We start from the raw sequence: 15,815 nt of genomic DNA, 5'->3' as shown, positions 1-15,815 counted from the left end.
AAGCCGTGAAGAACAACAAACCACGAGCATGAGATCAGTTTTAAAAAGACTTTAATAGTGAAATGTTAACAGTGCAAAAGCCTGACGTGAAAGGTGAAAGCGTGGCTATCAGGAGGGGGCTTGCCACGCTGTTATCCAGCTGCCAGGTTTTGAGGGTTGTGCACTGGCAGAGGTCTGAGGTGGCATGTTCCTCGCTCCTGGCTCCCACTTCATGGGTTAATGGTGGGCAAGGAAACAGAAGCCGCAGTAAAGTGCAAAATTCAAAAGGCACAAGCAAGCACTGTCCTGCCCTGTCAGCGTGTGTGCACAACAGTAGCAACCAGCCTATTTGGAAAGCTCCTTGATTTGAGCATTCGTTTTTTCTAGCTCTTGGCATAAAGTAACTTTGAGACAGTTTGAGTCTTGCAAATACAAGGCAGACTCCTTCTATGGAGAATTCAGGTTTCTTTAGGGAGTGCAGTAGGGCAGAATTTCACCCTTCAATACAGAGCACTTAGAGAACAGTTCTGCAGGTCACAGATGTGAGTAAGATCCTGCTTTAAAACGCCATGGAATCCAGCAGTACCGACTGGCCGTAAAAATTTTTGTCTCATGGCAAGATCACTGGTATCTCTTACTGTCACTGCAATCAAAAATTAAGCTAATATATGAAAACTAGGCTGCAAATCTGGCTAAAACTGTTCTAGATTCTCTGGTGCTTTGTGCCTAAGTGGCTTGGTCTTGTTTTGTCATCAGGATAGTCTCTCTGCTTCATGGCTAGGTGCAATAGCTGCATGAGGAAGCCATTCATGCAGTGCTCAGTAGGCCCCAGGAGGCCCGCAGGGATGGTAAGGACATGTGCTCCCCGCATGGTAGGCAATTAAAACCCAGGCTGCCCTGACTGCTGTCAGAAAGAAAGAAGAGGCTTTACAGTTGCACCTCTGACTGCCATGCAGGCATCAGCCAGGGCTTCTCTGGAGAGCCGGACCCTGCCCCAGCCGAGGTGATGTTGCAGAAGCAACAGCAGGCATTGCTGGGAAGGGAAACTTCAGGTAAAAGAAGGCCATGTGAAAGGGATTTCACATTGCCACTTGAAGGGATGGCAGCAGTGAGAGACAAGGACATTTTAGAGGGAGGTCTATCTATCTATATTCACGCTCAGTTCACATATTACAGTGCAGATATAAGAAGCATGTTACACCCCTTGAGCTTTGATGACCTGAGCAGGGAGGGGAACTCCAGGGCTCAGCCTCACCTCTCTGTGCTGGTGCCTGAATCCATTATAATAATCAGACCTGCCCAACACTGCTGCCCTCCAGCCTGGATGGGCAAGAGCCACCTGATGGCCTTTGGTCACCTTCAGCAGAGGGGAGTGAGGGTCTCACCAGTCCAGGCCCTCGTGCACGGTGAACTTCATGCTTTTCTCGCTGTAGAACTGAGCATACCAGCGTCTGTGCTTTTGGATGGTGGAGTCTTCTTTTACAAGGAGGGGTTTAGGGAGATACTGCTTGTTATTCCAGATGGTTATATCACGTTCAAACTGTAGGAAAGAAGGAGGGTCACATTCAGGTGAGGAAGCTGAACCAACCTGTGCATGCAACTTGCACACTAGGTTTATTTTTAGCATTTCTCCCAAATGCCCAGTGTAGGACTGTTTATATTATTTTTAACTGATAACACTACAGGTCTCTGTCTGTGGGTAGCAGACATGTTTGCCATGTTGCAGCGCCAAAGAAGAAGCCATTTCCAGCTTGGACAATGTCCCCATCATAGATAATGCTGCAAGAGACAGTTGTGAGGTTCGAAGATGCTCCGCCTGAGATTTTGAATCATTAGGCGGTATCTCCACTGGTACTCTCTTGTGAAAGCCAACCAGGAGTTTATAAATTAAGCATCCACATCTTGAAGTCTACTCAGAAACATGTTATAAAGTCTGTGGAGTTTTCCTTTGTGGAGTCTCTGCCGAAATGAGTGCTGTTCATTCACCTTAGTAAGAATGCATAATATTAAGCCAGCATTTCTACAATATGAGCTAGCACAGCTAAGTTTGATTTTGGGTGGGTTTTTGGCAGCTGAAAATTGTCTTTCAGCAGTTTTCACTGTAGTGCCAGTGAAACTCTCTCTGGTCAGACCAAAAAGTTTCCAAGGTTTAACAGTGACATCGGAAGGGAATTGCATGAACTATTCTGACAGCAGCCTACAACTACTTGAAAGGGAGTTAAAAAATGATGGAATCAAATTCTTCTTGGTAGTGCCAGATGGTATAACAAGGAGTAACAACCACAGACTGCAGGTTGGGAGGTTCAAGATGGACATTAGGGAAAAAAAAGTTAAGAAGGTGTGTAGGGCAATAATGGAACAGGTCACCCAGAGAGCTGGGGAGCATTCTGCAAAGTAGGATATTTTCAAGGCTCTTAGTTGAAGCTAAACAAGCCCATGTCTGAGCTGACCTTGGCAACAGTCCTGCTCCAACTGGGATACTGGGCTGGAGACTTCTGAAAGGTCCTTCTGCCAATTCTGTGACTCTCTGTAGTAAGGACCTAGAAAAACTCTTTTGGAGGGGCAAGAGTTGCCAAATCTTATGACAGTTTAACAAGAGGAGGATTTCTTGGCATAGTTCTTACCAAAGGGGAGAGGCTGTCCTTAAAGCACTGGCTTGGGATGGAGGAAATCTAGATTCAATTATTAGGTCTGTCAAAGACTTCCTGCAGTTTGGGAGAGGTTGCTTGAGCCTTGTGCTTCAGTTGTCCATGCACAGGAGAGGGATAGCACCTCTTTCTTTGCCATCTTTAACAGATGAGATGCTGCAGGGACCCTCTTTCCATGAGAAACAGCTTCAAAGAGCTCCAGTTTAATTCTTTGGGCTACTAAAACTAGGAGATCATGCTGAGCAGTGAAAGGATCTATCCCGCAGCGTTTTGCTCTGGCATGTATCTGAGCCCAGACAGACAGCTGCTCTTCCTCCTCAGTGACTTCTATCTGCTGAGCTCCAGTGGCCCTTCTTTAGCTGGTCTTCTTCAGAAACCTTACCTGTATGCACTCTGCTTTCAGGATGAACTTGGGGATTATGGGTGGCATGTTCTTCTGGTAGTAGATTTTGTGGACAACATTCTGCAGGAGAGGCTCCACGGGAGTCACAGTCTGCAGGATGATCCCACGGCCCAGGAAAGCATGCTCAAAAATCAGGAAAACCAGTCCTGGCCCCACCTGCAGAATGACAGAGCACCCTTACGAAATATTCTCCAGTGCTCCAGATCTCTGGTACAGCAGCTCCCACAGCTTGAGACCTGCTTAAGATGTCAGGATATGGGCTACACAGAGGGACTATCTGCCTCACCAAGTTCTTGCTTAGGTGGGATTACTATCAGGAGCAAGGGCAACAGGAGTACCTCCTAGAGCCTTTTCTCTGCTCCTCAAAGACTGAACACAGCTGTGGCACAGAAGGGCAGTGGGTGAACACCTCTATTCTGCCCAGCGCATCCTGTTTATGCAGCCATTGACTGCTCTAGGTAGGACTGGGACAGAGACCCAGGACAGGACACTTTCCCAGAGCAAAGCCTCCAGATCGAGGCATTAGCATGAGGCTCTTGCCACCCTGCCTGAGCCTCCACCCACTGAGGCTGTCACACAAGCTTAGCGTGCACACCAAACTTCCCAGCAACGCAACAGGATACTCAGGGAATGTTTTTCCAAGACGAACTGCAAGACCCCCCCGGTTAGAGCTTTTAGTGTGCAGGGTTCCTGGGTAAGGCCAGAAAGGATCACAGCAACAAACTAGTCTGACCTCCTGGGTTACACACGACGTAGGAATTCCCATAATTCCAATCATGCAGCTTGTACTCAACACTGAACACAGAGGAATATATGATTAGGACTGCGTCCTGCCCTTGAGCTCTTCATAAGTTACCTTTCTGCGTTTGATGCTGAGGACTGACCACGTTTCACCAGCCACAGAGACTGTTAAAAGTAGTAATCCTCACTATTTGAAATGAGGGGGCCAGCCAAGGCTGGTGCAAGGAGCAGAAGCCAAAAGGTGCTGCTGACTACCTCTGCCTCATGCCTGCAGCTGCAGCAGCTCCAGCCCCTGCTGCACTGCTGTGAGCAGGGCACTTGTATTGCAGCCATTGCCGGGAAAAACAGCTCTGTTGTATTTCCCTGCACACTGGTCCTTTGCATCGCTGCAGGGTCCTGATTAGCCATTGAGAATATTGGCATATTGGTGCTCTTCCAGGCACCATAATGTCCCGGGGTCTGGATTCTCTCCACAAGTGGAAACAGAAAGTCTTTCTTACTTCATGACAGTTTTTTTTTTGTTTTGTTTGTGGCAAATTTTGCACCTTGCATCTTCAGGAGCAGTCTCCATGGGCCTGATTTGCCAAAGCAGCAATGAATCTTTTTATGAGTATGAAACACAGTCACAGGTAATTAAAGGTTACCAATAAAGATTAAATGCCAAGTGAGGCCAGGCACCCTTGTCTATGGATCACTGAACCATCTGCTTTCCTTGTATCTACGCAAGGTGCTTGACGGAGCATGTCACATACCTGTCTGGCAGAAACAGTCAAATCCAGCAAGGAGAAATGTTTCCCAAACACGGTTGCACGGTGTTTAACCAGCAACTGGGAGCAGTGCTTGTTTGGCTCTGGCTCTGGCTGCCATTCAGCCTGAAGGGATGGAGAAATGACTCAGTCCCAAGACCCAAGACAACAGTAGTACAAACTAAGGCAGTGTGACCTTTGCAGATCACAAAAGAGGCAACACCAAAACACTGGTAGAAGCAGCTGGCTGTGAAGACCATGTAGAGACAAGCACAGACCAGAGAGTGCAGCTAAAAGTCTCACAGACAGGAAAAAGAGGCTTGCTCTGAAAAGCAGGGGATGCGACAGAGGGGATGAGGCAGGACTCATGGAAAGCTTTGAAGCAGAAAGGAGACCTGGCTTGGAAGACTTCCAGCTAATAGGGGAGTCATAGTAATTCTTTTACCTTCCAGATATGCTTCATAAAATCCCACAGCTTGGACCTTGTATATCTCAGATCAGTTCCACTCAGAATAGCTGGTCCATGGAGAAAAGTCAGATGAGCTGTGTCAGCTGCATTCTCAGGGATTTCCTGCCATTGGGGAACAATTTGCAGTTGTCTGATAGCTGACTTGGATACAAGCTGCCTATATTTTCTGACATATTTAATAACGGTATTGCAATAACATCAGATAGTGTTATTGCAATACAGATCAGGGCACATTGCTCCAACCACAGCACAGATGCTCTCAGGTACAAGACGTAGCAAGAGGATGAAGCAGGCAAGTGAGTGAAGGAAGGGGCCTCTTAGCACACACTGACTTGGGACCAGTTTTTTAACTAGTGCATGAGAATAATTTAAACGTGTGTAACAGAAAATTCAGGGTTGATTTTAAGCTCAAAGTAATCTAACCATGTTAACATTTGCAATCACAGAAGCAGGGTACTCAAACAAGTCCTTATATCTGGCCCTGTAACAATAGCGTTGTAAGGAATAAAGCACGTCTGTGATTGTGCTCCTAGATTGGCTTTCACATATTTTTAAACCAGCTGGAACCTTTCAACCACACCAGCCTGCCCCCATTATGTCACTTCTTAAGAAGTTTTAACTGCTTTCTTTACTCAAATATGCCAGTCTCTTACCATCTTGGCAAGCAGCAGAGAATGGCCCCAGAATGGAAGCCATGATGTGCATGATGGTTTGCACTGAAATAACTTTTACTATCCTATCAGTCTCTCCTGCTCTCCCCACTTCTCACACTTCTGCTCAATCCCAAAGCTATATCTCCTATGTCTCTTGCACCTTCTTCACTTCTTTCTAATCCACCTACCTTTACAGTGGTTTAGCAAGCAGACCAGGTACAGCAAAAAAACATTTTCACATTTCCAGCCCCATTTTCACTGAGAGCCAATGGAAGCAATAGGCCTTTTGGAGAAGGGTAGCTCTACGTGGCACATTTGCTAGCATATAATGATGATTATGAAGATTAACAGCAAAATAATCATGATCTTCCACGCCTATTATTCAGTTGAAAAGCCTCCTGACTGCAATTCTTAGAGAATCTTTTTTTTAAAAAATTAAATCAATTTTAAGTCAAAGTAAATTGACAAATTCACTTTAAATACACAGAACATCTGTTCTTTATTCAAGAAGTACGTGTTCTGTGTTTGGAGAACATACGCTGTATTCTCTGTATGTATCACAGTGACATAATTCTCTCTCTAAACTCTGCTGGCAGTACTGGGACTACCTGGTGGCACTGGGCACAGCCAGAGCACCGGGTAACTGGTAGAGTTGTGCCTGAATTGGGCTATACAAGATGACACCAGACATGGACATGGCCACATGTCTCCACGGTGCTGCCAAATCCTCTCTGCTTAACCGTGGAAGACGTTTTTAAGAAGGAAAAGGAAAGAGGTGCAAGTTACCCTAAACCACAGGCTCATGAATCACAGCTGAGCCCTCTTGCACCTTGCCTAGGACATCATTTCTCAGTGTCCAAGTCACACACGGAGGCACCAGACCCTGCCAAGCTCCCCTACCTGGATGTGGGCATTGATGAAATGCTCTGTTTGCCCACGAAACACCCACTCTTTCGTGGTGATCTCCTGCTGCTCGGGGACAGCCCATGTCGGACTGACCCCATCACAGTGATACCAGACCAGCAGCATCCCGTTCACTTCACAGGAGGGCCAGGTCCGAACCTTTGCAAAATCTGGCACTGCAGAAGAAAGCAAGCCATTGGTTAAAAGAGGTGTTTCCCAAGCTGACACTGGTTAAACATCACCTTGTCCTGAACTGCAGCTAAGAGCTCATCTGTACGGGTGATATTAATGTGACACAGGCTCTCTAGGGGAGTTTGTAACCTTTCAGCATACTGATGCTCAGCATATGAGCCTGAGGCTCATAGAAGATTGTTCCCTTGCATCAGTTTTATTTCAATTTAGTATTTTGAATAAGTCTTCTAAGGAATAAGCTGAAAGTATGGCTATTTTCTCTATAGGCTACTTCTACTACTCTTAAAACCATTCAAATAAGCAAACACATTCTGCATCAATGAACCCTCCTCAAGCTTCGTAAGTTAAAAGGCAATGTTTTTAGTTATAGGTATATTGACAGTAAAAGCTGTCTTTAACTCATGAGTTCAAGTCATTCTCTGTTTTAATATTATAGTATCATCTGTTCCTTTAAGAATATATCTGCAACTTTTCCAGTGAAATGTATTTTCCTATTTACATTTACCAAAGTGTCAGAACACTTAGCTTCTTACTGGATGGAAATCTTTTGCCTTAATTACTTCTTTTTTTTCTCAATTTGCAAGCAAGCACAGAGAGACTAGTGCTTCCTTATTATTCAGAATTATAAAATCACTTGGGAGGTGAAATAACAGGAGAGCTTATGTTTCTTTTTCAATCCGCGAATACCAAATGAGGCAGGAGATCGCCGCTACTATTTCTAACTGAAAATCTGGTGATCGTGGCAGGGGGGATTCATCGCTTTTAAAGAGGGCTTTGTTTGCTTGCTGACATCCAGTGCCATATTAGGCTCTGTGACCCTCCTGCCTGGCTGGAGGCCTCCTGAAAGCCCAGTGCTGCCTCTGCCGGCCCCGGGCACCCTCAGCATTTTGGACCGCAGACACTGCCCCTCTCCGCACCCTGCCACGCCCGAGGCACGGGCTGGCACCCGCGGCAGGTAACGCCGGTGCCCGGGGCTGCCCCCAGGCCTGGCAGCAGGGCTGCCCATCCCAGTGCGCTGACGTAGCTCGCTCCCAAAGTGACCTGCATGAACACAGATGGCTTTTTAATCTGTTTAAATCAACCTGACCCATTTGGGCTGGAACGGGAGCAGGGCAGCTGTTTGCAGTTTTGCACTCTTAATAACAGCAGATAACCATGTCTTTTAATAAAGCCGTTTCAAGCAGAACAATGCATTTTGGCAAGCGTTTGCCTATGACTGGAATATTCTTTGTCATTTTATAATGAAACACTCTTTGCTCATTACTTGGAATCAAATTTTCATTCAAACGCAGCTCCTGAGTGAATATGAACAGAAAAAATACAGTATTAATCTTTTTTGACAAAATAAAAAAATAGGAATTGTTGCTTGGTGAGATCTATAAATTGCTCATATTATCACATATGGATAAAATGTTTCTTCTGCTTTGAGAAAAATGGTCTGTTTGGCAGAAAGACTGAGTTTTGCTGCTAATTGATATTTTCATTGCTATCCCAATCACGGAAAGTTGAACTTCTTTAGGAAAATATTTAAGAAGCACAAGCCAAAGCAAAATTCAAAGTATTTTAAATCTGCTTGCTGATTTCAGCTGCATTTCAAATTGGTGCTTTAAATTGATTAAGGAAACAAGATAAAGTAATTCTTACATATGAACTTTATGTAAGATATTCTTCCTACACAATGCAGAGTGCATTCAAAAGGTAGGTGTGTTTGAAGAGCTTTCCTAGATTCTAACTAAAAAACTTCTTTAAACCTAAAAAGGAGAAAAAAATTGCCATTTAGAGACTGTTCTGTCATGTTAAGGTGACAGATTCAAGCACTGACACGTATGGACTATTACTGCAGAGTACAGAATAAATTCTGAAACCCAATAGTTCCTCAGGATCCATCACTCAGATGCTTTTTGTTTCCATGGCTTGTGGTGAAATACATAATTCAGAGTTAAAAATGTTCTTTTGATGATACACTGCTTGCTAAATACAGGAATTGCAGGGCTATCAACATTGAAAAGGGTAGTTATTTAACCAGATTAAAGTCCTAGTTATCACCTAACATATGAAAGTGCACTGGAAAGTACACAAGGACACAGGCAACTCAAGAGGGGAGTTAGGGCACTGCATGAAATAGGGGAAGAGTAGGGAGGGTGAGTTACTATAAAAACTACATTTCCATAGTAGAGTAGCTTTTTGTGAGGACATACTGGGCACGGCCATTACTGTGGATGCTTTCTGCAGATTTGGGGAGGGTTCACCTTTTTCAGCATATGGGATACTGGTGCATTTTCCATCTTCTCCTCGAAACTGCCATCCATGAAATGGACATTCGATGCAATTGCCAATGACACGACCACCCATAGCAAGATTAGCACCAAGGTGAGGGCAGTAAGCGTCGACCACATACGCCTGTCCATCCTGGGTGCGAAATGCGACAAGCTGTTCTCCTGAACGTTAAGGCAGAAATATGAGGTTGTAAGATCATCTGTGAAAACAACATTCCCACATGAGGCAGTCAGGTAAGACACATATTGCTCAGACTCTTCCGAACAGGCAGCAGAGACAAGTAAGAGCAGGGCCATGCAAAAGTTCCCAGAAGAAGAAATAATATATATTTTTTCTTTTTTTATCCTAGTAGTTCCAGTTCTGTTGGATTTCCCTAGCTGTGCTGCCTTGGGTCATCAGCAGACCCAAACCCAGCTGATATCTTAGTACGACAATTTGCAAAAAGACTGTGCAATCAGCCGACAGCAGCCTGACAGGCGAGTTTAACAAACTGTTCTACTATTTTGCATGCATCTGCCTGTGCAAAGATATCCAGAAGTATCCTGGATCCTGGGGGGAAATACACTGTTAAAAGTTATTATTAGAGGTTTCTAGAGGAAGGACAGCTGCAGGACAGAAATAGGCTTATTCTAGATAAGTTGTTCAGCCACGAGATGGCACTAGGCTGCTGCCAGAGCCAGCCTGCTAGTGCCCAGAGTTGAGTATGAGAAAAGACACCGTGCAGGGTCTGGGGAGACATTCCCAGACAGGAGGTTCTTTCCAAGCAGATTGGAGGCAGGAGGTATTTGCTGATGGCAGAGAGTCCCTGCTGGGCCGCGGCAGATGCTGCAGCAAAGGCTTTGCGTTTGGTGGCCATCGATTCACGGTACTCGTTTAAAACACATCCCATTGCAGCGATCGGTCATGCCATGGGCCCTTCATGCCAGAGGTTCCTGCAGCATGTCAGCACACCGCAGAGCTGGGTAGCCACCCCGCTTCCCAGGGAGGCTGCTGGAGAGCAGAAACTCATCTGTGCTGAGGCCATTTCCTTTCTCCGGGCAGTGGGCAGCACAGTTTTGCCCACTCACCTCTAAAATCTTGTGGCCGTAACCCTCAGCCCTGGTGTGCAAGCTCTTGGAGCCTGTTTCAGCTCTGGCATAATAGGTGTTGCCACACAAATGTTTAAAGATTTACACTGTTCCTCTGCTAAAGGCGGGCTGCACACAGAGCAGAGCACAGCCCGCTGCGTTTGAAGAGAAGCCCATTCTCACCCCTTCACCCGAGAAGTGAGGCTTCTGTCATGGGCCACATTTGGTGAGGGGCATCTAGAGGAGACACTATGGACTTACACATTTTGGGGAGTTTTGGTAACATTAGCAGAAAGGAGTACCCTCTTTTATGTGCCACGGTGTGCTTTTGAACTCCAAGAGCAGTCTGCATTGCAGCTTGACAGAGAATCCCATCCCTTGGGGAGAAATGGCCAAGGACTATGAACCAAAACACTGACAACTTTGTAGCAAATGGAAGTTCTCTAGTTTAGCAGAAGGAGGCACTGGACTGTTCTGCTCCATGCAGGGAATGAAAGGAGAGAGCTGGAGCTGACATGGCTGGGCTGGACTGTACTGCTCTGGCACTCAGCCTGTCTTTTCTCTATGGTTGGGTCTGATTGCTTGTGCTTGCTGAAGCAATATGAGATTTGCCCTGCCAGAATTTGTCAGTGTTCAGTTCTGGGATCTCTCTCTTCGTCCCCACCCGCAGGGTAGCACCGTGTTAGCTGAGCAAGAAACTATTAAAATGTTTGCTTTGACTTACGGAGAGACAGCGAGTACTTGCACAATAGCCGTAGGTCTGTTCATGGCACTGCTCTTTGCCCAGCTGTGCAAGTTAGCTATCACTACGTTGCATGCCACAGTACTGTCTAAATAAACACTCTACCTGGAGGGACTGAATACATGCCAAGTGCTTTCCTGGCACCAGCAGAAGCTGTTCTGAGACAGCAGCACACCTGCGAGGGCTGCAATACTGAAATCCCTGCCAGCATGCACGTAGTGCAGAGGCCTCAAAGAGGACAGCGGTTGTTCATCAGCGACCTGGCCTGAAAGCAAACCTAGACCTGCTCTCAGTGGCCACATCTGTATGAACAGACCCCAGTGTGCTTCTGAGTTCCCAGGCCAGCTCTGTCCCCCTTCCGTACCAGGGCACAACAGGACAGGACACCACATGCCTCCCTTGGCCCTACCCCACTTTGCATGAGAGGAAGCCCTGACACACAGGCAGCTAGAGCCATCTCTGAAAAGGTGCTGAATCTGGATGTTCACAGGCCGAGGCTCTCAGGATGCATCACAGAAGGGAAGTATAGGTACAACTTTTTGATTCAAGTATGGCCAGACTACAGAAACACACCATGAAGGCTTATCTTCACAAGGCAAGATTCCCAAACGCCAACAAGTATTGATTCGAGACGAGGGTTGTTCAGGGAGGTCTGTTAACCTAGTAGCTTAGGGAGCAAGAACTTAGTGCAGTCACTATCCTTGTTTAATGGATGTTCACGCCAAAGCCTGAGATTCCCCTAGGCCACCTCATGCCTTACTTTGTGAACGATAAGCTGTGCCATGCTAGGAAAGGCCCCAGCCCTGTGCACTCACCTGTCCCTGGGCACCGTACACGGTTTTAGGACTGCAGGTGTTGACTCCTATAAGAGGAAAACACTGCCTGCAAGCTCTGCGGTCTGCATTGTCATTCTGTGACTACAAGTGTTTTTTACCAGCACATTTTAGTCAGATCCAGAGAACTGAGTCCCAGAAACCAGGCTTTGGGCAGACAACCAAGAAAGTTCTAGGGTAACAGACAGACTGGCGGTGGCTCTCCAGGACACAAATATCGAAATGAATTGTTCCCATTAGATGAAAAAAACTTGACAGGAGAGGACGGATTTTGAAAACACACCCAGGAAACACCACTCCGTAGTAGTGAAGGGTCACCGCTGAATCAGAGGGCTTTTAACCCAGAAACAACCCTGCTGAGGAGTAAGGCACTTACACAAGCCCAGCTCATTGCCAAGACTGCAGGACCCTGGACAAGCCCAAGACCCCTCCGAAGCAGCCTGACCCCCCCCCCCCCCCCACAGGACATGGGGGAGCTGTGGGCAGCAACTGTGCCCAGGAGAGCCCAGACAGTGAGACGCCCTGTACCCTGGTGGGGACCTTGAGGGACGATGCCCTGATACCCTGGCAGGGAGCCCAGGCAGCGAGATGCCCTGTAGGCCAGCAGGGAATCTGGGCAGTGATGCCCCCATGCCTCAGGGAAAAGCCTGGGCAGGGAAGCCCCTGGGGGACCCCGGGCGGGGATGCCCCGGTACCCCGGCAAGGAGCTCGAGTCGCGACGCCACCGGTGCCCCGGCAGGGAGTCCGGGCCGGGATGTCCCGGCGGGGAGCCCGGTGCAAGATGCCCTCGGTGCCCCGGGGGGGAGCCCGGGCGGGGACCCGGCGGTGCCGGGGGGGAGCCCGGGCGGGGGCACTCACCGAGCAGGGCGAGGCTGCGGACGGCGCCGCGGGGCAGCTGCGGGGAGTCGAGCAGGCGGTACCAGCCGTTGGGGTAGGGCGGCGGGACGGCGCCGGGGCGGCGGGCGCGGCGCAGCCCAGGCGCCGGCAGGCAGCCCACCTGCCCCGGGCCGCGCCGCAGCGCCAGCGGCCGGGCGCACGCCAGCAGCACCAGGAGGAGGAGGAGGAGGAGGAGGAGGAGGAAGAGCAGCGCGGCGGCGGGCAGCGCCCCGCGCATCAGCCCCGCCGCCGCCGCCGCAGCCGCCAGCAGCGCCGCTCCGCGCCACCGCCACCGCCCGCCGCTCATGGCCCGCCCGGCCCCGCCGCCCCGCGCCCTTATAGCCCGGCCGGCCCCGCCGCCCCGCTCCGCCCCCGCCGCGGTGCCGCGCCCCGGGCCCCGGCCCAGGGGCATCCGTCCTGGGCATCCTCGGTGCAAGGGGGAGGCCAGCGAGCTGGGGTGCTCGGCAGAGAGGGTCCAGGGGCGGAGTGCGGAGGAAAGGCTGAGGGAGCTGGGTTTGTCCTTCCTGGAGAACGGGAGGCAAACGGTGGGGTCTAACTTCAGTCTTCTGCTAGCCAGAGGGGTTACAGAGCAGAGGGACCCGGGCCTCTCTCAGGGGTGCACAGCAAAAGAGGCAATGAGCACAAGTGGCAGCAAAGGGAACTCCACTTGCATGTAAAAAAATTCTTCCTTGTGAGAGTGGAGCGCCAGAAGGCTCTGCAATAGGACAGGTACATTAATTAGATCAATAAATACCACCTCACCCTTCTGAGCTGGTACTTCATGCTTAGAAAGGGGGAACCAGATGTTGGGGGTGGCTATAATATTGGCCACCTGACCAGGACTCTGACATGTCCCACAGAGCACACAACCAGCTCAGGTACCAACACAGAGAACACAGGGATGGTGCAGGGCTTGGATCCCTTCTGTGAAGAGAGGCTAAATCAGGGAGTGACAGGGAAACCAAAGACTGGGCTATTACACATGTCAGTTTGCCGGTAAAGTGAGGCAGAAAAGTAACGTTTGATTTAGTCCTAAGGCATACTTAGGTTCAAGAGGTAATTGCAGAAAAAACATTATCGCGAATCATGTAGTTATAGTCAGACCCTCCTAGGAGCAGAAATGACCCCAAATACCCACAATACTACTAAGTCATTTAAAAGGGAAAACTACATAGAAATGGAACAGCTGGCTGAAGCAAAATTAGAATGACCAACTAAAAAAGAGGAAATCAGACAGGATGAATTGCTTGAAGACCTCACATTAAAGGTTCAGATGAATATATATGATCTACTGGAAGTCTTTTTAAGAGAAGAATGCCGGTGTAGTTAAGTGGTAGGCTGAATACAACAGTAAAAGTAAACAGACATCCTTCAGAAGTCTAGGAGTCCTGTCTGAATGAAGAAAAGGAGGAAACCAGGAACTCTGGCAAGTGAAACATAAAGTCAGAATAAGACAGGTCAGAGAAGGATTTTCAAGAGCAACTTGCTAAGGGCATAAAATCACATAATAAATACATCAGTAGCAAAAAACCCCAGGGAACTGTTAGGGCCACAACTTGACTGAACAATAGAAGGGTCACAGGAAGAAGTCAAAGCCACGGCAGAAATGTTACCTTCATTCCTGAAGTTGGCAATCACCATGGCAGGAATCAGAGACGTTCTCAAAGCAGAACTTTTGTCTAATGGAGGCCAAATCTATGGAATTGGAATCTGGAATCTATGGAATCTCGAATGCAAGTCTCTGTTGATGAGGTCTTGGAGATAGATAGACTGATAAAATTACCACTGATGAAGCATCAGGACTAAGAGCTACTCAAAACTTTCTAAATAATTGAAATGATGAATCAGGGTGTGCAGGCTGTTGCTTAAACTTCTCTAAGTGCTAGAATATGGAGCATGATAAGTGTGACACTGATTTTTAAACAGGACTCCTGGAGTGATTTGCAGAACTGCAGACCAATAAGCCTTACTTCTGTAATGGGTAAATCCATTAAACATTGCAATAAAGGGATGAAGAGACACAAGAATTAATATGCTCTGTTGGGGAAGAGTCAACATCACATTTATAAAGAGAAGTCATGTCTCAAATATCTGAGTCCTCTGGAGAAGTCAACAAATAAATTAATACTTTGTTCACTTTAATTTTCAAGACACTTCCTATAAGGTCTGTTGCAGAATGCCCTTAAATAATCCTGAAATAACAGGGATGGTCTTCTTCTGTGTTACTAACTGGTTAGAAGATAGGAAACAAGGAAAAGGAGCAGATGTTCAACTACAGTGGAGAGCAGGGATCTGCATTTGTTTCAGTGTTCAGCATATTCATAAAGACTCATCCCAAACAAGACAAATAGATATTTAAATCATCTGATTAAGATGATTCTAAATTATTCAGTATAGTAAAATGTAAAGCTGACCATGAACTAATGCAAAAGAAAGCCTTACAAATCTCTTAAGTGACTGGTATGTAAACAGCAGTCTCTGCAAGTGAAATATAATGCATGTGACAAAAACCCACAAGAAAAGGTGAGCTAGTAATTAGCACTCGTAAAGGGATCTAGCATTACTTGACTTGTTCTCTGAATGTATCTACTCACTGGTCCATTCTTCTCAAAAAGACAAAGCCAATGTTAGGAATAATTGGTATTAATGTTTTTTTTAGCCATGATGATCTAAGTGTGTAAAAGAGGCAAGGTCCATGGAGGACAATAATATTTTCTGTTAGACCAGCTGATATAGTTGGAAAAAGCTGACAAGTGTTCAGGCATAATAGCACTCCTTCAAGAATAATTAGGAAAGTAATTGAGAACATAGCAGAAAACATCTGCACATGGTTGGTCTACTTCATGTTGCATAAGATATGCAATAGTGACCACCTCATTTTGGATGGAGTAAACCTAGAAGAGATACAGAGAAAGTAGAAAAGTGATTAGGAGTAGGGAATGGCTGCCACAGGAGGAAAAAATGGAATAAATAGACTTGGAGTCTTAAAAATTAGAAGGTGACTATATGCATCCATTGCTAGTCCCTGAACTAGCTGGATCTTTGTCTCAGCCTAGCACTTTCTTTTTAAGGTCATATTTGACCCTTCACCAAGTTTAAAGGAAGATATGAGTGGGCATAACGGGTCAAGTAGGAGGCATACCAGAAAATGAAAGAAGGGAAAAATGGGAGACACTGGGAGTCCCTGGGTGCTGGTGCGTAGAGTCAGCAGCAATAGCTGCTCTGTCAAAGGGCTCTGTTAAAGGGCTCTGTCAAAGAACCTGTTGGCTGGAGCCTTTACCAGCAC

The 15,815-nt window shown here is 47.2% G+C and overlaps 1 protein-coding gene across 1 annotated transcript; it reads right to left on the bottom strand.

The window, feature by feature from the left end:
* Positions 1–497: 497 nt before the first annotated feature.
* LOC112991357 (cholesterol 7-desaturase nvd-like) lies at positions 498–12,836 on the bottom strand. The gene is made up of 7 exons (XM_064524051.1): positions 12,512–12,836; positions 8,984–9,172; positions 6,540–6,718; positions 4,963–5,088; positions 4,524–4,643; positions 3,010–3,186; positions 498–1,519 (listed from the first exon to the last, which is right to left on the bottom strand). Exons 1-7 carry the CDS (start codon positions 12,834–12,836, stop codon positions 1,361–1,363), a joined length of 1,275 nt encoding a protein of 424 aa, XP_064380121.1. The 3' UTR covers positions 498–1,360.
* Between the last annotated feature and the right edge of the window lie 2,979 nt (positions 12,837–15,815).

Source organism: Dromaius novaehollandiae, chromosome 20, assembly GCF_036370855.1.
Source record: "Dromaius novaehollandiae isolate bDroNov1 chromosome 20, bDroNov1.hap1, whole genome shotgun sequence".
Lineage (NCBI taxonomy): Eukaryota > Metazoa > Chordata > Aves > Casuariiformes > Dromaiidae > Dromaius > Dromaius novaehollandiae.
This window is presented reverse-complemented; position numbering and strand designations above follow the sequence as displayed.